The following is a 26,485-nucleotide window of genomic DNA, read 5'->3' as shown; positions in this document are numbered from 1 at the left end:
GTTGTTGCAAGTGAGACGACAACCATTTTGTGCACGATCCCACAAATAGCAATGAGATGAATGACCAGTTTGTTTTTGGTAATGTTGGCCAAGAAGGAAATGTTGGGCAGTGCACAAGGAGATCACACCTCACCCTTCCCATCGAATAGTTCCATGGGATCTTTAATATCCTCCTGAACAATTGGGGCAGGTAGATGAGACTTTGGTTTGATGTTTCATCTGAAGGATGTCAACTCTTGACAGTGCAGTCCTCCTCCATCGCTACACTGAGGTTTCAGACTAGATTATGTCCTCAACTTTTTGGAGTGGGGCCTGAACTCTCTCGAACTTCTGACTCGCAACCTTCTGGGTAGTGGTTTCAACATGCAGAATGGAAGCCAAATGTAACCCACTGCAGATAGGAAGAAATCAAGGAAAATTCCCACCAGAGTACTCTTGTGTACTTCCACATGTATGTATGTTGCTTTTAAAGTAGGAGGACAAGTTAATAAAGCTATTTTTAGAAAATAAATATGGGATCCTAGGTTTTATAAATAGGGGCATCGAGTTACAGAAGCAAAGAGGTAATGTTAAACCTATACAAACCATTGGCTTGGGCAGTTAGAATATTGTGTCCACTTTTTGCGTACCCTACTTTAAGAAGGATGCCAAAGCCATGGAGAGGGGGCAGAAGAGATTTACCGGGAATGATGGGCTTTGGTTATGAGAAGAGATTAGTAAAACTGGGGCGCTTTTCATTAGAACAAAGAAGGTCAAGAGGAGATCTGATGGAAGTATATAGGGAAAGTATATTTCCACTGGTCATTGAGTCGGGAGGTAGAGGGCAAAAATTTAAGGTTGTTAAAAGAACAAAGGGAGAGGTTTGGAGCAGGTTTGTTACGTAGGGGGTTGTTGACACATGGAGTGCCTACCAGAAACAGTGATAGAAGCAGAATCCATTAAAGCTTTTAAAAGGGAAGTGGATAAATATTTGAAGAAGAAAAATTGAAAAGGACATAGAGAAAGAGCAGAGCAATGGGACCAAGTGGATAGCTTTTTCAGACATCCAGTATAGGCACAATGGGCTGAAAGGCCCCCTTCAATTCTGTAAAATTCTATGATTCCATTGGCAGAAGACTAGTTGTCCCAACTGATTTTATTGCTTGGGAGAAGAGGTGCAAAAAGGTGAAAGGAGGCTGATATGAAAATGAGATGGAAAAAACTGCAGTGAGATACTGAGCTACAGCAGCACTGAATAGTAAAAGGGAATTCAAGGCCATTGGTGAAATATCCTCACTACTACTTTCTGTTATTTAACTGTTATGTCTTTTCCCAGCTTACTGCTGTTCATCTGGTACCACAAAACCCAGGAAGCCTAAATCAGTGAATGTTTAAGAATTATGGATAAACAATGGACCCTTTTTCTGTGTACAGCCCAGCCCCATGATGACATTCCCATTTAAATACTGAAACATTAATCATCGGTGGAGGGGGGGGGGGGCGGGAAGGGAGTTCTATGCAAGGATTGAGTTCCAGCTGACCGGCACAGTCTGGTTACAGTGCTGTCTGCTCACTTCTGGGGGCTGGGTTCAAATCCGGGCTAGACTGATGGGATAAAATGTTCTTCTCTCTACTGTTGAAGTAGACATCTCCAACAGGGCAGCACTGCCTCAGTACTGCACTGGAGTGTCAGCCTAGATTATGGGACTGAACCCACAACCTTCTGCACAGCGCAAGACCAAAACAACAACTTGCATTTATATAGCGCCTTTAACATAGTAAAACACCCCAAGGCGCTTCACAGGAGTGATTATCAAACAAAATTTGACACTGAGCCACGTAAGGAGATATTAGGACAGGTGACCAAAAGCTTGGTCAAAGAGGTAGATTTTAAGGAGCGTCTTAAAGGAGGAGAGAGGGGTCGGAGGGGTTCGGGATAGGAATTCCAGAGCTTAGGGCCTAGGCAGTTAAAGGCACGGCCACCAATAGTGCAGCGATTTAAAATCGGGGATGCGCAAGAGGCCAGAATTGGAGGAGCGCAGAGATCTCGGAGGGTTGTAGGGCTGGAAGAGGTTACAGAGATAGGGAGAGGCGAGGCCATGGAAGGATTTCAAAATGCAGGCATAACACGTGCTGGGTGGAAAAAGTAGTTGATGCGGGCTTTAAACTTACAACAAAGTAATGGTGGGGGCACTTCAATTGGTCTCAACACTTGTGGGATACGAAGAGGAAAAACCAGCCTGACCTCCTGCTCAGTTTCGAGTGATGCTGCTGGAAAGTGCTCCTATTGGGCGTGGACGGTATCAAGTTTGGATATGATACCTTTCATGGTCGAATAGCCCGGTGACACTCCCTAGCCTCGCATACAAAAACCGGTCACTTGGGCATGGCGCTGGTTGACCGTCCGGCAACTATGAAATCAGCATTTTTCAGAGAGGAAGAAAGGCATTTTTAAAAAAAAACAGCAGCTGATTCAATTGCTAACCAATCCTGTCCGCACAACTGGCAACGCAATGTCGGCAGAGCAGATGCTGCCTAGTAGGTGCTTAGCGACATCCATCAAATAAATCTTTTTTTTTAAAAAGAAAAATCAGATCACAGACACAAGGTGAAGTGTCCAAAGCAGAAGTCCGTGTGATCCTGAGAGCATCTGTGTAATCACAATTGGCCAGTGAGAGGGTTAATCCTCTGCGCTGGCCTGTGGCAGGAGCTGCGATAAGAACAATAGCCTTTCTGCTCTTTTTTTCCCCCCCCCCCTCTTAACAAATGGCAGACAGCATGCCTCAGTCTGAAGGGTAAAGGTATCAGCCAATGTCTGACCTGCTTTTTTTTTTGCTTTGGAGTAGCCGAGGGGGTTTGTTCGAATCTCGGGAAACTTCCCACAGTTTATTTTTTCTTCCCAAGGCCCCCTGAGTGATAGAAAAGGCTGATAGAAACTGTGGCGCCCCTTGGGAACCTCTGCCATTGTGCGGCTCCTAATGTATGCTGATTGACGATTGGCCCTGATAAATGATGTACCCTGAGAAACTGTGTTTGCCCTTTGACCTTTGTCCCCAGATGTAATCCGCCCCCTACTTGTCGCCAGGCACCTGTCACATGCTTGGTCTGCGCTGAGAAGTGTTTTCTGTGCAGGCATCTTGAATGGACAGATGTCCTTCTGCCTCGAACTGGCTCCCACACTACCCTCGAGGTATGGATTCAGGGAGGGAGGGTGGGTGCGGGGGCAGAGACTGCTCCTGCACTTCTTTGTCACCCTGAGGTGGTTTAACTCTCTGAGAACCATAGTGTGATTTCTGAAGCAATTTTTTTTGTTACTTTACTTTTTAAAATCAGATTACGTATATTTCTCATTTATTCAAGGAATCGAGTAGTGAGGTGCTTTACATTTTACCGACTCCATTTTGTAACTAGCGTTCAAAAGTTTTTAAGTGAATCTGTGTTACAGGAATCTCTTCACCTCACACACACTGTAGCGCTACATGTGTTTGTATGTTCTGTTAATTGCCCAGGAACTGTCAAATTTTGTATGGTAACACTCTTGTGAAGCACCTTGGGACGTTTTGCTATGTTAAAGTGCTATATAAATGCAAGTTGTTGTAGGAAGGCACGGACTATCCTTATAGGAATGAAAACCACTTTCCCAATCCAAGAGTTAAAGCCACTGTCATAACTTAGTTTGTTTTTGCCCCCAAAGTTGATTGACATTGAGAGGTTTATACAGTTATCTTTGTTCATCCCCCACCTCTGCCACTCTTGGTCCATTTCCATTCACTTACACTGTGAGCAATCCTTACCCTGCTGAAAAATGGCAACTCTGTACCCTTACAATGAGCAGCCCATACTATGCAAAATAAATAGCTGCAGTATGGAGTTATACCGTGAGTACACCATCCTTACCCTACAGAATTAACAGCAGCTCTCTATATAGAGTCTCTTCCAAAATTGGAAGTTGCTTAATCTGAATCATCTGTTAATTCAAATTGAAATGGTGCAAAAAAAGCCTGCAGTCCTGATATATTAGACTTGGTACTGGATAATACAAAATTTTGTCAAACAAAAAGTACAACTTTGGATTATCAGACGTGGACCTTAGTCACTTAGTGAAAAATCCTTATCTTGCTTAATAAATGGCAACTCTGTACGGTTGCGCAATAAGTGATCCTCTCCCCGCTGAATAAATAACCACAGTGCAGATTTACACAATGAGTTAACCTAACCCTGCTGAATAACCAGCAACTCTGTACAATTACGTAGTTCATGCCCCAGCCCTGCGGAAGCAACGTGAATTCCAGCTAGCACAACAAATGCAGTGATTAGTGTTTTAACCCTTGCAGAGGAGCACAAATATCCTGAATGGAGAGAGTAATGGCTAACTGGCTAGTGATAGAGACTGGTTGTAGTGTGCTCCACTACCAACCACGTGGTGTACTGTCTGGTACAACAAAAAAAACCAACAACTTGCATTTATATAGCACTTTTAACGTCGTAAAACGTCCCAAGATGCATCACAGCGTTATCAAACAAAATTTGACACCGAGCCCCACACACAGATATTAGGACAGGAGTCCAAAGCTTGGTCAAAGAGGTAGGCTTTAAGGAGCGTCTTAGAGGAGTAGAGAGGTTTAAGGAGAGAATTCCAGAGCTCAGGGCCAAGGCAGCTGAAGGCACGGCCGCCAACGGTGGAGTAATTAAAATCGGGGATGTGCGAGGGGTCAGAATTGGAGGAGCGCGGCGATCTCGGAGGGTTGCAGGGCTGCAGCTACAGAGTATGCTCAATATTGCAGGTCTGAGTTAGGAACATAGGAACAGGAGGAGGCCATTCAGCCCGTCGGGCCTGCTCCGCCATTCAATTAGATCATGGCTGATCTGCACCACAACCCAATTTTCCGCCTTTGGTCCATATCCTTACCTACCTACCTAACAAAAAAAACCGATCTATTTCAGTCGTGAAAGCTCCAATTGCCCCAACATCCACAGCCTTTTGGTGGAGAGAGAGTTTCAAATTTCTACGACCCTCTGTGAAAAAGTTTGCATTGTGCCATGTTTCCAACCAAGAGTAGTACAAAGCAGAGGTGACTGAATTAATGGAATTTCTTATAGTCAAACGCAACATGAGAGCATCTTCCGCTCTTTGAATAGGTCCGGAGTGCAAGCCGGCTACTCAGAAATAAGACTGGATAAATAAGGTTGTCGATCCAAATCGTTGCGCACAAAAGCTCAGTCAAGCTTGGAGCTGAACGGAGACTGAGGATGATGTAGTCAGTGGGGTTTAAAATAAACATTTTTTTTTTCTTTCCTCCCCACCCCCCAAGTTATGAAGATTTTTATTTGTCGTGCGGTCTCAGCCATGGTGGGAAGGAGCTGTGTGGTCAGCTGCAGACCAAGAAAGCTCACGTCTACAAGTACCTCTTCCATCTTCTCATATGGGACCAGAAGTGAGTAAAAGAAACTTTGTTCTCCTACATATAACTGTGTGTGTGTATATATTATTTGTACATACATACATACATACAAAAAACATTCAGTCTGTGGAGCATAAACACCAGCATGGACAAGTTGGGCCGAATGGATGGTTTCTGTGCTGTACATTCTATGTAATTCTATGAATCGGTCCAATTCAGACTTTTAATTTATTTTTGCTATCCACTTTTTTCCTGACTCGTGTTGGGGTACAGCACCACGGCAACCGACAGCCCTCCCAGTCCCTCGTCCTAAGTGACCGTCCTTCGTGTGCGATCCTCAAGACAGTGAGTGTCAAACGGAAGTTTGACCGTGACTGGTGTCATGGCGGTGCCTGATTCTGTTCACACCCGTCCTCCACTCACCGGCACTTTTCAGCAAGGGGACCACTGGGAAGCAACGGGGAATGGGAATATCGGTGAGATTTTCCCTCCCCAACCCATGGGGACACTGAGACCAGACATCGTGCTCCAGATCCTGCCCCAGCTGAGATTGGCAAACTTGGCACAGACTGAAGATCGATGCTGGGACCTCCTCTGGCCTACGAGGTCCAGTACCACACACTGAAACACCAGAAGACATTTCTTTTTCTTCTGACTGCATCATTCAGACATGTTTAAGAAGCAGCACCAGGGTCCCAGTGATCTCTGGGCACCAGACATCCCAAATACCACCACACAGCTCATTTTGCACTGCAGTTGGGTCATAGCTGTATTTTTTAAACCAGGACTTCCCAGTGCCCAGTCTTAGTAAACCCAGCAAAATTCACTTTGGAGTTGCTGTAGGCTGTGTCCCATCTGCATGGCAGGAGCCAATGGCACTAAAACGGGATATAAAATTGTTTATGGTCACTCCACTCTTAATACTACCCTGGCCCCCCCCAACACGGTTACTCCATTTTTAACCCTCCCCCAAAAATGGTTACTCTACTCTTAGCCCTCCCGCCACATCCCACCCTCCCCAAAGTAAACCAGAAGTGGTGAAAGTGATTACTTGAGCTTTCTTTTAATCTCGTGTTCCTCTGCCTCTTCCAGCATCTGTTTTCCGATTAATATTAATCAGCTGCCGCGAGAGACCCTCCTGACTCTGACACTGTACGCGTTTCCCATCCCTCCTCCCGGGAGCTCGTCAGAAGCCAGCAAACAGCGGCGCACGGCGGAGACAGTGGGATGGGTGACCATGCCACTCTTCAACTTCAGACAGTAAGTACTCGGGGTGTTAAATAAAAGTCAGGGTTCTACCTAAAGCCCTCAGTGTAGGTCGGTAGGGAATGGATAAACAAACCGCAGTTTGATATCGGAGTCTGTGCTCGTAGATGCCTCTTTTTTGCATGACTTGAGTTGTTTGCTTTTTCCTGTGATGTGATGCATACTTTCACTGCCTCTATGTTCGTCATATTACTTTGTGTATTTACAAAAAAAAACTTGCAAAGAAACTGCAAGAGTGCTGATGTGTGGCTTTATGGCTGTCTTACCGACCTTGCAACAATGCTGGACCACGGTGAAATGACTGACTCTATCAATGCTGGTCTTTGATTGTGTGACTGACTATATCAGTGCTGATCTGTGATGGTGAGCCTGACTATATTAATGCTGGCCTGTGATGGTGTGACTGGTCCAGGCACACTGCTGGCACGTGCCTGTGTGACAGACCATGCCCATGACCGAATGACCAATCCTGCAGAGGTACTTGTCAATAGTGGGGCTTATAAGTTGTTCTGGAAGGATTACAGACCACTTACGTTGGTTGTAACCTGTAAAGCTGGAGGCGGGCCTTTGGCTGCACTTTATCAGGCACAGCAATGAAGCACTTCAGTTAGGATGCCAATTTAGTTTCCATTATAAATGTGGACATAGGAATTTATAATGAGATAAAAATTACACAAAAGCGTGACAGAAACTTAGGAAGTAAAGTTTTGTAGATAGTGAGAGCATTCCAACATTAGATTTTTAATATATAGATACATTTTCCAACTTTTTGGCGTTGGTGTAACACTCCTCTGCACCATGGTACAGAACACTAAGTTATGTTGCACTGTTATGGTGAATCTAAGATGGCGATCAACAGTTTTTCTCCCACTGTCACTTTTCTCGCTCCTCTCCTGAAAGTGCTGACTCCTGCTGGATTACTAGTTCCATGGGAACTGGCAGCCCTTCAAGTGAACATTCTCCATGGGTGAGCCTGGACAGTGAGTGCCACCAGGCTGTTTGACTGTGGAAGGCATCACAGCTGAGCTGGATTTTAACATAGTGACACATCCCAAGGACCTCTTACACCTGAGAGAATGGTAATCGGAGAACTGACGGAAAGCATGGCCGGGAAAAAAAATGAAGCTGCTTTTAAAAACGGGAAGGGGAAATAACAAGGCAAAGAGTTTTCACAAGGGTGTTCCAGAGAATACTCACTGTTGCCCTCACACATGTGCGTTTTCCAGCAGGAATCAGTGATTTGCAATTGGGAGCAGGAACCCTGGCGATATTTTTCCCCTGGAGGATGCTGAGGCCAATCGTAGCGCTCACATGAGGATCATATCTCTGTCTTTGATTTAAAACGTTGTACGGTTTTAATATCTTTTTTTTTATAAAGCTGATGCAGCTGAAATTATATAATTTAGAAGAGATTCTGCTGAGCAAGAAATTTGCTTTGAGCAACCAGATGTTTCTGTCCCTGGTCAGGGTGACTGTAGATTAATATCCAGTACCAGATACCGCAGGGCAGATTAAACTCGCCCCGCTCCCCCCATGTCATTCCAGGAACGTTCCTTACTTGACTGGATATTGCACATCCAAAACCGCACCTCGGTTCACAGTCCAAGGCCAAAAGAACAGCTGTAGTGCATAAAGCTGCTGCGAAGGCAGCCAGCTGAATGGTCACTAGCGGGTTATACAAATACTGAGCAAAGTATTGGTAAAGATACAAGGGAGATAAAGGAGCCCTGTTGTCTCTGGAGAGATTTAGATATGTCCAGAATTTCAGCCAATGCAATATTTTTTTTTAAAAAAACAAAATGGGCCAAAATTTCCTGTAGCCAGACAAATGAACGGTGCCTGCTGTTAGTTAGACTTTCCCCTTGTTCGTTTAATTTCCAAGAACTTTTTACGTTGCAAGTTTCCGAAAGTGGGAGATGGAAACGACGCGGTGCCCTCTGCAGGGCATCTGGGACCTGTGTGAACAGGGCAAGCAACTGCATATCTCCTTAACCAATCAGATTGAAGGATTGTGAAATGAACAGCGCAGAGTCTGAACCAGGAAGTGTAAGTTAGAATAGTGAATTCACTGTCAAATCAGGTATAAAGAGAGGGAAAGAAAGATAGGATTAAGAGAGAGAGAGAAAAAAAAGAGACAAAGCAAATGTTTTTCAAAAAAATGTAACTTAATTTTTTTTTTAAATCTCCAACAACAATTAAAAGCTGAAGGAATGAGATTCCACACTTGTAATAGTTAATTTTCAGTGCCAGATAGGTTATTTGGCAGTAATTAAGACTTATCTGACCTTATGACCTTCCCTCCATCATAAGGTCAGAAATGGGGATGTTCGCTGATGATTGCACAGTGTTCAGTTCCATTCGCAACCCCTCAAATAATGAAGCAATCCGAGCCCGCATGCAGCAAGACCTGGACAACATCCAGGCTTGGGCTGATAAGTGGCAAATGACATTCGTGCCAGGCAATGACCATCTCCAACAAGAGAGAGTCCAACCACCTCCACTTGACATTCAACGACATTACCATCGCCGAATCCCCCACCATCAACATCCTGGCGGTCACCATTGACCAGAAACTTAACTGGACTAGCCACATAAATACTGTGGCTACAAGAGCTGGTCAGAGGCTGGGTATTCTGTGGCGAGTGACTCACCTCCTGACTCCCCAAAGCCTTTCCACCATCTACAAGGCACAAGTCAGGAGTGTGATGGAATACTGTCCACTGGCCTGGATGAGTGCAGCTCCAACAACACTCAAGAAGCTCGACACCATCCAGGACAAAGTAGCCCACTTGATTGGCACCCCATCCACCAACCTAAACATTCACTCCCTTCACCACCGGCGCACAGTGGCTTGCAGTGTGTACCATCCACAGGATGCACTGCAGCAATTCGCCAAGGCTTCTTCGACAGCACCTCCCAAACCCGCGACCTCTACCACCTAGAAGGACAAGGGCAGCAGGCACATGGGAACAACACCACCTGCACGTTCCCCTCCAAGTCACACACCATCCCGACTTGGAAATATATTGCTGTTCCTTCATCGTCGCTGGGTCAAAATCCTGGAACTCCCTTCCTAACAGCACTGTGGGAGAACCTTCACCACACGGACAGCAGCAGTTCAAGAAGGCGGCTCACACCACCTTCTCAAGGCATTTACCTGACGAAGGAGGAAGCCTCCGAAAGCTTGTGAATTTAAAATAAAATTGCTGGACTATAACTTGGTGTTGTAAAATTGTTTACAATTCTCAAGGGCAATTAGGGATGGACAATGAATGCCGGCCTCGCCAGCGACGTCCACATCCCTTGAACGAATATTTAAAAAAGGGTGCTTAGACTGAAATGGACAAGCCATATCTTTCTGTGGCGAGTTTAGTTCGTATCTACCGTACAGATACAGGAACTTCATGCCGTTCAATGCATTTCAATGGTGAGTCAGACAGCGCGATGCCATTTTCGCGAAGCTAATGGAGGAGTGCCACATCTCGGATAGCCACTTCCGGATTTTCCCATTTGACCACACATCTGCCCTCGCCTGAAGTTGCTGTGCGATTTGCACATAAATAACGGCGAGTGCTGTTAGCCTCACCGTTATTTTGATAGTAAATTCTTGCCCAGAATATACTTGTTTGGTGAGTTTTATTGGTGAGGAGTAACTGTGGGTGAAATATTTCTCCGCCTTTGCACCCAACATCAAGTCAGGTATAGGTAAAAGATCAGATGCAGAGCAAAGTTCTGTGCTTTGTGCCATTAATATGCATCAGGCCAGAACTCTGAGGAGCACTCCACGAGAGTGCATTGTTCCATTTCCTGCACCAGCTATTCTTGCGGTTTGAGCGAGTTTCCCAATTTGCTTGAAACTGTGGGCTGTTTTCTTTGTCGTGCATTGGATCCACACGTAGGTCCGTTACAGCCAGCAGAGAGAGACTTCAATCCTACCTGTCGGGGCTGGACTTAAACCTAGCTTCAAAACTCTTGCCCCACATATACTCATTCCCTGTCCTCAGACTGGGCTTGTCTAAAGGTGCCCCCTTCTGTTGGATTGGAGTCAGTACTCTGCAAGGCTGTGCTGATCTGACCTTTGTGAAGTAGGGCTGAATTCTTGATGTATCATTCGCTGCAGTTTTTTGACCTAATATAAATGTGTTTTTGAGAGGTGGGATGTCAAGGAACAAATTCTATGGCAATAATAGCTGAACGACCAGAGGAGCTGTTTTATTTTCCAGAAACATCACTTCTGTCTTGACAACTTGGCTGTGTCTCTCTGCAGCCGAACCTGACCGCAGACAGTATTGATTGAGGACATAACGCAGCAGCCTCTTCTTTACCCATCCCCTTACTGTTCAGTGAGCTGGTCAAGCTGTGCTGGGCTATTGTGCCGCATGGAGGGATGAGAAGAAATCCTGGAAATACGAAACAAAATCAGAATCTGACAGCAGACCGGCCAATATCTGAAAGAGAAAAGATGGGCTGATATTTCCATTGGCACCCTTCAGCAGGTGAAGGCTCCCACTTGAAAGGTGAACCTATCATTCCTCTTTCGGATGCTGACTGACTTGTTATGCATTTGCAGCACTCTGTTGTTGTTGCACGTCGATTGCACTGATAATGTCATTTCCTGTTCCGAAACGACATTGTTTCATCATTACATCAACTTGCATTTATATAACACCTTTAACATAGTAAAACGCCCCAATGCACTTCACAGGAGCGTAAATCAGACAAAACAAATCATGGCTCACAACAACCAAATTCCTTCAAAATAAATCCTGGATTTTTTTTTTGGTTCCTATTTAACACGTTCTCCAAATAGGCCCTTACAATGGGCCAAATGACCACCTCCTATACGGTAAACATACATGCTTCTGTATTTCTGCAGCCCTGTAAGCCTCGTAGAAATCCAAAGGTTTGCATTCAGAAAAAGTTGGGTCCTGAAGGATGAAAGCAATTGATTTTAGTTCTTTTTACATTGAATAATTTTTAATGGATTTGTTTGGCCCCCCACCCACCCCCCCCCGCCCCTCATGCCCTGAGATGAGGCACTCTAAAGGGGGCGGGGCAGGAGGAACAGGATCATCAGGCCCCTCGGTGGTTTTAGGGTGGGGATTTCAGGAGACTGATGGGGAGGGAGAAAGAGATATGGGTAGGACAGTGGGTAGAGGAAAGAAATAGTTAGTTTTGTCGGATAAGAAAGAAAGATTTGCAATTATATAGCGCCTTTCACAACCTCAGGACGTCTCAAAGCGCTTTACAACCAATGAAGTACTTTTGAAGTGTGGTCACTGTTGTAATGTTGGAAACGCAGCAGCCAATTTGCGCACAGCAAGGTCCCACAACAGCAGTGTGATCATGACCAGATAATCTGTTTTAGTGATGTTGGTTGAGGGATAAATATTGGCCAGGACACCAGGCACCCCTGCTCTTCAAAATAGTTCCCTGGGATCTTTTACATCCACCTGAGAGGGCAGACAGGACCTCTGTTTAATGTCTCATCCGATAGACGGCACCTCCGACAATGCAGCATTCCCTCAGTACTGCACTGGAGTGGAGGTGGTGGTGGGACCTGATGAACCTGGTATTGGGGAAGGGTGGGTTCGGCAGACCTGTGTTTTATTGAGCTGGTTAAGTATTTTTTTGCAGGGTTGCAGAGTATATGTTTTTCACATTAATAACTCCGTCTGTGTTTTTTCTTGCTTTGTTCCCCAGTGTGCTGTCATGTGGTAGAAAGCTGCTTGGACTCTGGCCATCTTGCCAGCGAACCATCCTCACCACATTGAGTGCCTGCAATTCCATCCAGCCAGACAGTGTCATCTTACAGGTAGGACAAACCACAATAAACTCAGTCAAGAACTGGGCCACAGTGCTTATGAACAATTTGTCTGATAATGTCCCAAAGTCCCTCCCTGTTCAATTTTTTAAGTATAGTTTTTTTTTTAGTATATATTGCTCCTTATATTTAATATTTGAATTAATTTTAATGTGAAAATAAATTTTAAGCAAAAACATTGACGGCAGAAACGCAATGCAGTTTAAGACCAATGCAGTGTACGTCTTCCTTACTGAAGGATTAGTAGCACAAAGAAGGGAGGGGAGCATGCCCAGATGTTTCTAGAGTCAGAGGCCATTTTGGCAGAGGAGAGTGAGGCCTGGTAGAGCTTAATTAAGCCAGATTTGGCGATGGATGGCTAAGCCTGTTGTGTGCCAGTTACGCTCAAGTTTGCGCCCCATGGATGTTGGAGTGAAAATGGTGGCTGTACCAGAGCATTGGACCATGAGGGTTTCAGCAGCAGGTGGGCTGAGGTAGGGGTGGAGGCGGGCAACGTTAGAGGTGGAAGTAGGTAGTTTTTGTGATGGGGAGGTTAAGGGATCAGAAACTTGGCTCAGGGTCATGGTAAAAGAGGATGTGAGATTGCAAATAGTCTGGTTCAGCCTGAGACAGTGGCCAGGGAGGGGGATGCAATTGGTGGCACAGAATGTACAGCAGAACGATGGCTTTGGTCGTCTTAATGTTTAGTGAGAGGAATTTGAGGCTCATTCAAGATTGAATGTCAGAAAAGTAGTCTGACAGCATAGAGGCAGTGGAGGGGTGGAGAGAGGTGGTGGGGGGGGGTAGAGCTGTGTACAGCATACATGTAGAAGCTGACCCTATGTCTGTGGATGATGTCACCAAGAGGCAGAATGTGGATGAGGAAGGAGGGGGCAAAGGATGGATGCTTGTTGGCTTCTCGATGTGATGATGCACAGGTGGGAAGGGAAGCCATTCATAGAATGCTTTGTGTACCATCGAATAAGTAAGAGTGGAACCAAGCAAGGGCAGAGTCACTGAGCTGGACGGAGGAGGAAAGGCGTTGGAGGAGGAGCACGTGATCGGCTATATCGATGGCTGCCGAGAGGTCGAGGAGGGATAATTCTTCATGTAGATTTTGTGCTCAAGTTCTGAAGTGGGGCTTGAAGCCACAACCTTCTGACTCAGAGGGAAAAATTCTACCACTGAGCCAAGCTGGCACTTAACCGTTTAAACTCTCAGCTGAAAGACAGTACCTCCAATTAAGCAGAACTCCTCAATACTGGAGGTGAGATATTCTGACTGGTGGGCTGGGAGCTGTACTCGGTAGGATTGTTTTGCGCTGTAGCTGATTGGGGAAGAATTCAAGCTCGCTGTATATAATTTTATCTCCATTATTCCTTCCATTTTCTGCTATGTATTCTGGTTAAGATTACGTTGCTATCCCTGGCTTCTGCTCTTCAACTGTGCTCATAAAACCTTTACAACAAAATTCTGGCACCCAAAAAAAGTACTTTTTATTTATGAGCTTAATTCTTTGGAAAGTTAACAGTGTGCTGCACAGCTAGAGACGCAGGCCAGAAGCAGTGATTTGTGTCCTACACCCAGTATGCAGGGAGAGGACCATTGATGCAGTCTACCAATGCCCCCCAAAAATAGTCAAAACATTTGGTTGAAAAGACCCTCTATTGTGAAGCAGAACGAACTGTCTGATTTTATAATTTGTCGTAAAAACGCTTAGAATTTTTGATGAGAGCGAAGCTTTAGATATTGTCTGGCCTCTGGTTGAAGATATTGAAACTTCGTGGCATTTTTCCAAACCACTGTTTTCTGTTTCAAATAAGTGTCATATTCTTGTATCGGGCAGAAGTGTTAACCACACAATGGTTGTCCAAACAGATTTTTTTTTGTAAAAGGGACGAATTGATTTCTCGTGGCATTGCAGACAGGAAGTCAAAATCAGACGTAGTCTTCAGGTAAAGCAGGGTTAGAGATCAGGGTATAATTAGATCAGGGTGTGCAGATGTAATTCAGTCCTCCTTTTGCAGCCTTGCATTCTATCCTTGTTTTTACATCCTTCTGATTTGATGTTGTACATAGTTAAATGGCAAAACTTGCAAATATTAGCAATTTGACAAGCAGAGGCGTAGAGTTGGTTGGAGCTTGCAGTGCAGGCTAAAAAGCTGGGAGTTACAAAACAGGCTATACAGCGCCACCACTGGTAGGAGGGTGTAATTACGGGCATGACAAGTTTACATAGGCAGTTCCCATTATAAATGTGGACATAGAAGTTTAAAAGTATGACAAAATCCTGACGGCGGGAAGTAAGGTTTTTTAGACTGGAAATGTGCACCGAAGTAACATTTTTAACATATTAATAAATTGACTATTTCCGTGCCATCCTATGCTCCATTGCTGGACCAAGATGACAGGTAACTGACCTATTCAAGTCTTTGCTGGAGATACTTTGGAGCTGACTGCAAACGTGACCACAAGACGAGCCTGAGAGAACTTCCCTCCCTTTTCCCTCACCATAGGGAAGTGTTTAACCTTTGCTCGGTCGATTTACTCCCGCTCTCCTTGGCTCAGATCGGGACTGTAACATTTCAGGTATTGCAAGCATGAACAAAGTGCCTTCTTTCTTTATCATGAAACAATGGCAGGTTGAAGCATTTTAACAGCAGGTCATTTTTATGCCTTTATATGACTTGCGATTTTGAGAGAACTGTCTGTCGCCCAAGAGATTTTCCTTATAGAGCTTTTCTTTGCTCCCTTTCTCCTTCCTGCCACACACTACCCGTAGCCAAGAACGCATGGGCTTGGGAGGGGTTGTCTGCTCACGTGCCCTGTCTATGTCTCTGTGTCCCTGTCCTTAAACTGTGCACACGGCTAATGGTCAGAATACTCTTCTCAAATATTTGAAATTGTGTTCTGTGCAGGGGTATTAAATGCATATGTTTAACAAACCAGCGGCAATTGATTTAAATTTGTATTTAAACAGGATAAGTTTTGGTCCTGAATGAAGCCTCAGTGCTAACTTGTGTATTTGACTTCTTCAATTTGGCAAGAAAGAATTTGCATTTATATAGCACCTTTCATGACCTCAGGACGTTCCAAAACGCTTCACAGCCAATGAAGTATTTTTTGAAGTGTAATCACTTGTGATGTAGGGAAATGCAGCAGCCAATTTGCAAACAGCAATGAGATAATCACATTTAGTGACCTTGACAGATTGATAAATGTTGGCCAGAATACCAGGAGAACTCCCTTGCTCTTCTTGGAATAGTCCCGTGGGATCTTTTATATTCACCTGAGAGGGTAACCAGGGTCTTGGTTTAATGTCACATCTGAGAGATGGCACCTCCAACATTGCAGCACTCCCTCAGTACTGCACGGAAGTGTCAGCCTAGATTATGACCTCAAGTCTCTGGAGTGGGACTTGAACCTATGACCTTCTGACTCGGAGGAGCAAGTGCAACCAACTGAGCCACACATCCTTGGGCTGGGGATGGTTGGGAGCCCACACAGACAGGGCTCCTGCTTCACATCGCTATCCAATGACCACTGCATAAATATGGAGATTGAGTGAGGGGAGGGACTGGCTTGCCTGTGGTGCCCCTCCCTCCACCCCCCCCCCCCAATCTCTCAGATCAGATGTCTGCTGAGACTCTTTATTACACGTTCACAATAAATTCCTGCCTGCGCCATTTTAACGTAGCTGTTAACTTATTTTTGCAGCTTTCCACGTGCACTTACTGTCCGTCCTCCCACTGTCGTAAATATTAAAAGGGACTGTGGCTGAAAAGTAAGCTACAATGGAGCATCTGTTTGCATCATTTCATATTTAAACTGAACTTGGAGATACAGATAAGATGGAGATAAGTGAAATCAGAGGATGAACAGCTCCTGCATGCGTTCAACTTCCATTGCCGGCGGTTACAAAGCAACTTTAGCTGAGGTCTGGCATGAGGCCCCACACTTACTCTCCACTCTGGGGTATGATGTGTGCCAACATAGAAAGCATGGGGATGGCAGGGGTGGGAGGGCTGGCGATGGGGGCAGCTGAATCTGTCCAAGCTCTTTATTATTGAGGCGCAATCCACCTCAAGCCCCAAAAGAATAGCTGAAGCTTTGGTTGGATTCGTTGAGAAAACGTTTTGGATCTGAAAGGAGAAGTGCTGTCCCATATGGCACTGATAAAGCAGGCTGCTTACAGTGTGGATTCTTGTATTGCTTGCACTGGCTTTCTCTGCCTTGCTGTGTGCTGATGTGGCAGTCAGTTAGCGAGAAGGATCAGCTAAGATTCCGTCCTTCAGGAGACCTTTTCTTTTAACTCTTTATTTGCTTTTTAAAAATTTTGTTTTGAAAACAGTAAAATATTTCAGAATCAATCTGGCATTTCATGCAACCTCGAGTTGCTGACTGGAACTTTTTTTAAATTTTAACAAATTAACATTTTCCACCTTTTCGTCAGTGACTCACTCTCGCCTGTGAGGGAGGAAAAAACATCACCTGTTCTCTGATTGGGCGACATCGGAACTGCAACTAATCAAGCAGCTGGATGGCCTTTGCTCGTCAAAGTGAGGGAGCGGTTTGATTTTTTTTTTCCCCCAGTTATCTCCACAAAAGGGCCATGGCTCAATGGGGGCAGCACTCTCGCTTCTGAGTCAGAAGGTCGTGGGTTCAAGTCCCATTCCAGGGACTTGAGCAAACAATCCAGGCTGACAATTCAGTGCAGTGGGAGCGCTGCACTGTCGGAGGTGTGCCACCTTTCGGATGAGACATTAAACCGAAGCCTCGTCTGCCCTCTCAGGTGGACGTAAAAGATCCCCTGGCACTATTTCGAAGAATATCAGGGGAGTTCTCCCCGGTATCCTGGTCAATATTTATCCTTCATTCAACACCTAAAAACAGATTAACTGGTCACTATCAAGTTGCCGTGTGCAAATTGGCTGCCGCGTTTCCTACATTACAAAATCCTACACTTCAAAAAAAAAAGGACCTCGTTAACTGTAAAGCGCTTTGGGATGACCTGAGGTTGTGAAGTGAGCTTTCTTTTATAGCCTAACGCAGAAATGTCCGAACGTATGGCCCCTGAGCCCTAACAATCAGCCCACAAAGCTCAGGCAACCGGGTCCTAATTCTGCTCCTGTATTATCGTCACTTGGTTCGCCCTGTTTGAATGTTATGGGCTTAGAGGCTGAGAAAGGGTTGGTGGTTAGATTCCAAATCAAACACCGACTTCATTCAATATCAGCAACTCATGACATACTCAAATTAATGAGAACATGGATCATTACTTTCTCTGTGGGCTGCAAGCCTCCATGGTGTACGCCCTTAACTGGCCCACGAAGAGGGAAGGCTCAGTCGTACCTGGTCTACTGGCTATCTGCGATACGTGGGACTGAGCTTTATGGACCTGGATGGATCCTGGTATAACTCCTTGATCTGTTCACGATCCAGTGACCCTGCCAAGAAAACATGTGGTGATGAGAACGGGATTGTTGTCCCCTCCCCCAGTTTGTACAATTGATACAATTGGCCACGGTGTCCCTGACCTAAGGAGAAGTATAAAAATGAGCCAGAGTTTCTGCCTCTGATCGCTATCCAGTGACCCCCCACCCCCAGCTGCAAAGTGCACATCAAGCGAGGACAAGATCAGAATTGGCTACGATTCTCAAATCAAATAATCTACTGACACTCGCTCCCAAGGCTCGCACGAGAAAATTGTTCACTTGGCAAATGCCAGTGGAGCTGATCCCATAGATTGGGCGTTCTGAAGGATTCCTTCTGAGTATCTGTATCTGTATTTGGATATCCCAATACAATCGGGTCAGTATTGCTTCCTGTTTTGGGGGTGCGGGGGGGAGGCGGTAAGTTTCCAGCAGCTTGATCAGCTCAGTATACACTGCAGCGTTTTAAACTTTTTTTTAAATTGGAACTTACAAACTAGGTTGTAAAATAAATGGAACCTGCTGCTGAAAACTGCTGTGATTAAACATTCCAGCCATTACCTCAATTAACAAAACAGAGGCCAGAGTTCTGGCTTTTAATTCCTTTAAGGAAATATCGGTAAAAGCAAAGAGGAATTTTGGCAGAAAAGTTTAATAGGCACAGGGATGATACCAGAAAATGGCCAACATCAAAAGCAAATTCCTCGAAATCATCTGGCGTGTTAGCCTGAAGCCTATTTTGGGGGAAAATGCCGGCATTGAGTTTACAAGGAGAGAGTTCGAGAGCAATTTATCAACAATACAGGTAACTGAATCCAAGTAAGTCAGTCTGCATTTATGATGCTGTGGGCAACAGACATTTATCGGACATTCCTGCATTTAAAATGATTAGCATTTGGATAAGATGGTGGAGATTAAGCATAGATTCTTACAGCACAGAAGCGGGCAGGAAATTGGACATGAAGCTGAGTTCGGATCGGTCAAGGCCCTGTGGGTGGAGGAGTGGGCCCAGGGGCTGAGTGGCCGGGTCCTGCTCCTACTTTCTTGTGTTCTTTAGATTTGAGGTTAGGATCAGATCAGCCATGATCTTATTGAATGGCGGAGCAGGCTCGAGGGGCCGATTGGCCTACCCCTGCTCCTATTTCTTATGTTCTTAAGGAGGCCATTCAGCCCATCGTGCCAGTGCCAGCTCTTTGGAAAAGCTATCCAATTAGTCCCACTGTCTTGTTTTTTCCCCATGGCCCTGCAAATTTTTCCTTTTCAAGTACATATCCAGTTGTCTTTTGAAAGTTACTATTGAATCTGCTTCCACCACCCTTTCAGGCAGCGCATTCCAGATCACAACAACTCGCTGGGTTTAAAAAAAAAAGTTCGCCTCATCTCCCCCCTAGTTCTTTTGCCAACTATCTTAAATCTGTGTCATCTGATTACCGACCCCTCCTGCCAGTGGAAACAGTTTCTCCTTATTTGCCCTTACCAAAACCTCTCATAAATGTGAACACACTAACATTCAGAAAGCGCTTGATAAAGTGCCTCACAATAGACTTGAGGCTAAAGTGGATTCATTGCTTTTTCCGTTCATGCAAACTCTTGGAATAACGGATGAAAGAAAGAAAAATAAACTTCCATTCGTAAAGCACCTTATCACATTCTCAAGACAGCCCGACACACTTCACAGCCAGTGAATTGCTTCTGAAGCAGTCAATGGTGATGTGAGGGATAACTGAGGCCTTGTTTCGCTGCCAGCTGTATGTCAAGTCACATTGGCCCTCCATCCACCGCCCATGAGGACGCTGAGCAGGTGGTTATGTTGAGGCGCCATCAGGCATGGTGTTGGATGGGAACGGCAGTTACGTGTTTGTTTGCACCCAGCCTGTAAATTTGTGTGCTTTACCTGGGGCTTTGGGGGACAGGCATTTGATTCTCAGTTGATCTGAAGCCGACGAGAGTGTGGGGGGAGAAATTGATCTTGGGCGGTAGGTTATCGAATCGGCCGCCCATTATACGCCCCGCCCAAGATGCGGTCCCACTGACTTCAATAGAACTGTATAACGGGCGGGGTGTATAATGGGCGGCCCATGCAACACCGCCTGCTTTGCGCCAGCATCCAAAACCAGTTTCTACCCCTGTACCCCTGCTTCACCACTTTTTTAAGATGGGTGAACCATTTTATTTTTGGTTGCATTTTTGCTCAACAAGATAAGGGGGCATTACTTCATTGACCTGTCATCCTTTTTATCTGCAGATTGACTTCCCCACTTCTGCGTTTGAAGTCAAGTTCTTGACCCCTCCCCCAGCAGAATTCAGCCCCAAGTATGACTTCAGTAGCCTGGACGATGAGTCGAGGAAGCATCTGAAGGAAGTGATGCAGAAAAAGTCCCTCTTCTGGTAAGAGCGTTGTTATCACAATGAAGATGACTGTTGATATTCTGTGAGGAAATGGAAAAGCGGGTGTTGGAAGTTGATCGTGTCAAAGCCCTGCTCGGAGTTTCTCAGCGTGTAGGAGCCAGCGCGTTTCGAACAGGAGGACACACCCCAGATACGCCCCCTCATCACCATAGTGTTTACAGTTAACAACAGTAATGCTCCTGTAACACTTCCACTCTGGGCCAATCACTCGTTACATTGCTGTCGATGTCCGGTCTATCTTAAGAATGATTGATTCTGGATGAGATCGGGTTCTTTTTTCTTAGATTGAGGGAGGGGAGAGGTCAGTTAGGGTAGGTAGGGTGAGGGGGAGGACATTTCCAGTACTTTGAAACTGACTTGTGGTAGATGCACCAAAGCAATTTTCTTTGATCTGACTTCCTCACTGGAGATAAAAAAACAGAAAATGCTGGAAACACTCAGCAGGTGAGGCAGCATCAGTGGAGAGAGAAACAGCTAAACGTTTCAGGTCGATAAACTGGAAGAAGTTAGAGATTTAACAGTTTTTAAGCAAGTGCAGAGCCAGGGAAAAGAGGGATGGTGGGGAGGAAAGAATAAAGGGAAAGGTCTGTGATTGGGTGGAGGGCAGGAGTGATTAAATGACAAAAGGGATGATGGTGCAAGGCAAAAGGGCAGTGGTAATGGAACAAGTAAAGAAACAAAAGATGGGTCGAGAGGAGCTGTAAATGGTTACAACAGAACCATTACCAGCACCTGCTGTCCGAGAAAATGGTGGTTAAGATGTGAATTTGTTGAACTCAATGTTGAGGCCGGAAGGCTGTAACGTGCCTAATCGAAAGATGAGGTGCTGTTCCTCAAGCTTGCATTGAGCTTCATTGGAACAGTGTGGGAGATTGAGGACAGAGAGGTCAGAATGGGAGTGGGAGTGGGACGGAGAATTAAAATGGCAAGCGACCGGAAGCTCGGGGTCACGCTTGCGGACTGACGGAGGTGTTCAGCAAAGCGATCATCCAATTTGTGTTTGGTCGTGTGTGTGTGTGCATTAGGTGAGGATGGGACTGGGCTTAGCAGCAAAACGGAGAGGTCTGCCAATGCTGTTAAGACTCGCACATGAATAATTGGGCGGGGCACTGGAGGGGTGCTGGTCCCTGTGGAACCCATGTCCCAGCAAGAAGTCACTATCTTCAGGAGAGGGGGCAAGGGGAGAAAATTGATGAGTAAAGAAAAAAATCTGCTCCTGCTCGGGAGGCCTGTAACTGGTGCTGGAGGTTAAGGGGACTGTGGCCACTTATCTGGCCGATGCAGTTCAATTTGGAGAAATGTGAAGTATTACATTTTGGAAGTAAGCATGGAAAAGGAGAATTCTTGCATTTCTATAGCACCTTTCACATCCTTAAGACACCCCAAAGTGCTTCACATTCAATGAATTCCTTTTGTAGTGTAGTTGCTGTTGTTTTGTAGGGTAGCCAATTTGTAGACAGCAAGGTCCCACAGGCAGCAAATGTGATAAATGACCAAATAATCTGTTTTGATGGTGTTGATTGAGGGTTACGCATTGGCCAGGACAGCAGGAGAACTCCCTTGCTCTTCTCCAAATAATTTATATTGCCTGCACTACCCCTCTGTGACTTGTCGGCTATAGTTATGTCATCCATTCCTTATTAAAACAATCACAGCTGTGAGCAACAAAGGAAATGACAAGAAAATGACCTTTTCTGTCAGATATTTTATTCTGTTTCCGTCACTTCCTTACGACGGGAAGGCATCTCGGAAAAACGCAGAGCGAGGTCTTGTCGTGTTCGTGTGTTTGTCATGGACACCAGGAAAACCCTTCTTTGGCAACGTCTGGTGGTGTGCAGTTGAATCATTTACAGTGACTCTGCCAGCCAAGTGTGTCTGTATTTTGCAAAGTGACTCATGCACACCCTTCCAACAGAGATCACTGGCTACTGATCAGGAGTGGGATTCCTGGCTAGTTTGCTTTTTTCCCTCTCCTTCCTAGCCTTCAAGTCTTAATGGCTTCTGCTGCTGGCCTATTTGAGATAGGAACATAGGAACAAGAGTAAACTGTTCTGTCATTCAATTAGATCATAACTCCATCTACCACCTTGGTTCTGTAACCCTTAATACCCTTGCCCATTAAAAATCTATCAATTTCAGTTTTGAAATTTTCAATTGACCCCCAGCCTCAACAGCGTTTTTGGGTGGGGGCGGGGGGGTCGTTCCAGATTTCCACTACCCTTTGTGTGAAGAAGTGCTTCCTGACATCACCTCTGAATGGCCTAGCTCTAATTTTAAGGTTATGCTCCCTTGTTCTGGACTCCTCCAGAAAGGAAATAGTTTCCCTCTATCTACCCTTTAAAATCCTTTAATCATCTTAAACACTTCAATTAGATCACCCTTTAATCTTCTATACTCAAGGGAATACAAGCCAAGTCAGTGCAACCTGTCCTCATAATTTAACCCTCTTAGCTCCAATACTAGGACAACGGAAGAACTCCCTTGCTCTTCTCCAAATAGAGATATTTAACCCTTTTATGTGACTCTGGGTTAGATTAGCCAACCCAGAAGAGTCTAGTCTGTAGGCCTTAGTGATACGGTTACCCTCTAGCTCTTGTGGCTGGGGCTGACTAACAGCGTTTAATAACCAGAATCACAGCTGACTAAAGTGAGAGATTACAGAAGTCGGGCAAGTCAATTGCAAGCTTCACCCACCATCCCCTCCCGACCTACCTCAGGGAAGGGTGAACTCCTCAAACAGCCACACTCAATGTTAACATGGAACAGATGCAGTGAGTCAGTCAGCTTCGCATTTGCCCCATTCTTGTAAACGTGGTAAGTGGGGTCATGCATTGGAAAGTAACTCACATTAACAACAGCAGCCTGCATTTATACAGCGCCTATAACACAGTAAAATGTCCCAAGACTCTACCACATACACAGTTAGGCAGCTTTCTGTAGTGTGATTAGAAACCAGTTTCCATCACAATGCATTCCTCACTTTAATTCAAAACATCTGTATGTAATTTCTAATTAACTAAATATACGTTACCCACATCACGCGTCGTACCACAATCACAGGCTACTTTATACATTGGAGTTACCATAATCACAGGCTTCATTCACCACGTTACCATAGTTACAGGCCTCATAACCCATAGATATATTGTCCACCATACCCAAAATGGTGACAGTGGTTTTTCTTTTCTTATATATTTCTACTAAATAACATGACCTTTGGTGTACAATTAAAGTCAAACACAATTACTGATTGTACAGAGCTGCATTAGGTGGTAGCCCTACACATCCTAAATGGACCAGGCTTATCATCTAAATAGTTTATCAATTTCTCTTAGTTTGAAGAAGGAGGAATCCTACCACCTGCCTAGGTCCTCTACGACATTCTCTGTCTGTTGTTGATATGGGGAATGTATTGCTGGTGTGGCACAGGTATAGAGTATGATGCGTTGTGATGATGGTAATGGATGCAGTGTGTTGTGGTACTGGTACTGATACTGACTGTGGTGTGCCTTCAGTTACCTAGACCTAAGCTCTGGAATTCCCTCCCTAAACCTCTCTACCTCTCTCTCCTCCTTTAAGACACTCCTTAAAACCTACCTCTTTGACTAAGCTTGTCCTAATATCTCCTTATGTGGCTCGGTGTCAAATTATGTTTGATAACGCTCCTGTGAAAAGCCTTGGGACGTTTTACTATGTTAAAGGTGCTATATAAATGGAGGTTGTTGTTGTTACAGGTATGATGTGGAGATGCCGGTGATGGACTGGGGTTGACAATTGTAAACAATTTTACAACACCAAGTTATAGTCCAGCAATTTTATTTTAAATTCACAAGCTTTCGGAGGCTTCCTCCTTCGTCAGGTGAACGATGTGAAAATGAAATCCTCGAAATGAAATTGCATTTATAATTCACAGAACAATGCTTGGTGATTACAGACAGTTTTTTCAACTGCCCGTTGCCAAGGCAATCAGTGTGCAGACAGACAGGTGTTACCTGCCAGGTCTCACAGAATATACAAATCACCAAAAAAAAACAACAAACAAAAAAAAACAGAGATAGAGAGGTAGAAACATAGAAAAGACAGCAACTGACCCGTTATATTAAAAACAGATAACATTTGTTCGCTGGTGGGGTAACGTGTAGCGTGACATGAACCCAAGATCCCGGTTGAGGCCGTCCTCATGGGTGCGGAACTTGGCTATCAATTTCTGCTCGACGATTTTGCGTTGTCGTGTGTCTCGAAGGCCGCCTTGGAGTACGCTTACCCGAAGGTCGGTGGATGAATGGACATTCATCTACCGACCTTCGGGTAAGCGTACTCCAAGGCGGCCTTCGAGACACACGACAACGCAAAATCGTCGAGCAGAAATTGATAGCCAAGTTCCGCACCCATGAGGACGGCCTCAACCGGGATCTTGGGTTCATGTCACGCTACACGTTACCCCACCAGCGAACAAATGTTATCTGTTTTTAATATAACGGGTCAGTTGCTGTCTTTTCTATGTTTCTACCTCTCTATCTCTTTTTTGTTTGTTGTTTTTTTTTGGTGATTTGTATATTCTGTGAGACCTGGCAGGTAACACCTGTCTGTCTGCACACTGATTGCCTTGGCAACGGGCAGTTGAAAAAACTGTCTGTAATCACCAAGCATTGTTCTGTGAATTATAAATGCAATTTCATTTCGAGGATTTCATTTTCACATCGTTCACCTGACGAAGGAGGAAGCCTCCGAAAGCTTGTGAATTTAAAATAAAATTGCTGGACTATAACTTGGTGTTGTAAAATTGTTTACAATTGTTACAGGTAAGCATGGTGTGATGTGGTACAGGCAGTAGGTGCGGTGTATTATGGGCAAATTGAGAGCGAGACAAGAATTATGGAAACAATATGATGAAAGGCTTTAATAGAGTAAATAAGGAGAAACTGTTTCCACTGGCAGGAGGGTTGGTAACCAGAGGACACAGAATTAAGACAACTGGCAAAAGAACCAGAGGGGAGATGAAAGGTTTTTTTACGCAACGAGTTGTTATAATCTGGAATACACTGCCTGAACGGGTGGTGGAAGCAGATTCAATAGTAACTTTCAAAAAGGAATTGGATAAATACTTGAAAAGGAAAATTATTTGCAAAACTATGGGCAAGGAGCGGGGGAGTGGGACTAATTAGTTAGCGCTCTCAAAGAGCCTGCACAGACATGATGGGCTGAATGGCCTCCTTCCATGCTGAGTGATTCTATGTCCAGCAGCAGTTTGGAGATACCTGTGGGGGGAGGGTGAGAGCTGAAGATAGCACAAGTGGCCGTTAACATTTCTAGAGCCCCCAGTTGCCACTGTATTAGTAAAACAATCACTGCCCGTTTGCTCTCATTTATAAATCTGCCTTTGGTAGGTCTTAAGCCTGTCTATTGTGGCCTTAAACTAATGTAATCTGCTGTAATCAGCTTTAAGGAGATTATAGCTCGTATATCACTGGGGACGGAGGATGGTGCAGCAGGTGTGTCACTGGAAGAATTGACCCTGGCTGATGTGTTGCTGGACAGTTGAGGCGGCTGTCCTAACGGAGGAATGGGGGCAGGCATGTGGCTGGGAGTACAGTTCTCGGGCAGATTTGCTCCTGCTGTGAGGTTATGAGGGGTTTTGTATCATGGAGAAACCCTGATTTTGCTATCTGCTTAAAAGTTTTTAAATAAAGTAATTGAGCTCACAACAGAAGGTATGGTGTGAGAAACATGTAGTTTGGATATGTTGGCAACAATTGAACTTTTATGCAGTCATAATGTTCAATCTTAATTCTTAACTTAGGGCAGAGAAGGTTAAGGGGAGATTTAGTAGAGGTGTTCAAAATTATGAAGGGGTTTTGATAGAGTAAATAGGGAGAAACTGTTTCCACTGGCAGGAGGGTCGGTAAGACAGATTTAAGGTGATTGGCAAAAGAATCAGAGGGAAGATGAGGAGAATTTTTTTTACACAGCGAGTTATCATCTGGAATGCATTGCCTGAAAGGGCGGTGGAAGCAGATTCAATAGTAACTTTCAAAAGGGAGTTGGATAAATGCTTAAAGGGGAAAAAAATTGCAAGGCTATGGGGAAAGAGCAGGGTGGGGGTAGGACTAATTGGATAGCTCTTTCAAAGAGCCAGCACAGGCACAAAGGGCTGCATGGCCTCCTTCTTTGCTGTAAGATTCTATAATTCTGTG

At 44.9% G+C, this 26,485-nt stretch overlaps 1 protein-coding gene across 1 annotated transcript in view; it reads left to right on the top strand.

Moving 5' to 3' along the window:
- pik3c2b (phosphatidylinositol-4-phosphate 3-kinase, catalytic subunit type 2 beta) overlaps positions 1-26,485 on the top strand; it is a 133,505-nt gene that overhangs the window by 67,533 nt on the left and 39,487 nt on the right. Inside the window, exons 12-15 of the mRNA XM_068007650.1 lie at positions 5,292-5,414; positions 6,474-6,641; positions 12,351-12,462; positions 20,128-20,270. Coding sequence (XP_067863751.1) covers positions 5,292-5,414; positions 6,474-6,641; positions 12,351-12,462; positions 20,128-20,270 — 546 coding nt within the window. The remainder of the gene's footprint in view (positions 1-5,291; positions 5,415-6,473; positions 6,642-12,350; positions 12,463-20,127; positions 20,271-26,485) is intronic.

The sequence above is a fragment of the Heptranchias perlo genome, chromosome 27, assembly GCF_035084215.1.
Source record: "Heptranchias perlo isolate sHepPer1 chromosome 27, sHepPer1.hap1, whole genome shotgun sequence".
Lineage (NCBI taxonomy): Eukaryota > Metazoa > Chordata > Chondrichthyes > Hexanchiformes > Hexanchidae > Heptranchias > Heptranchias perlo.
This window is presented reverse-complemented; position numbering and strand designations above follow the sequence as displayed.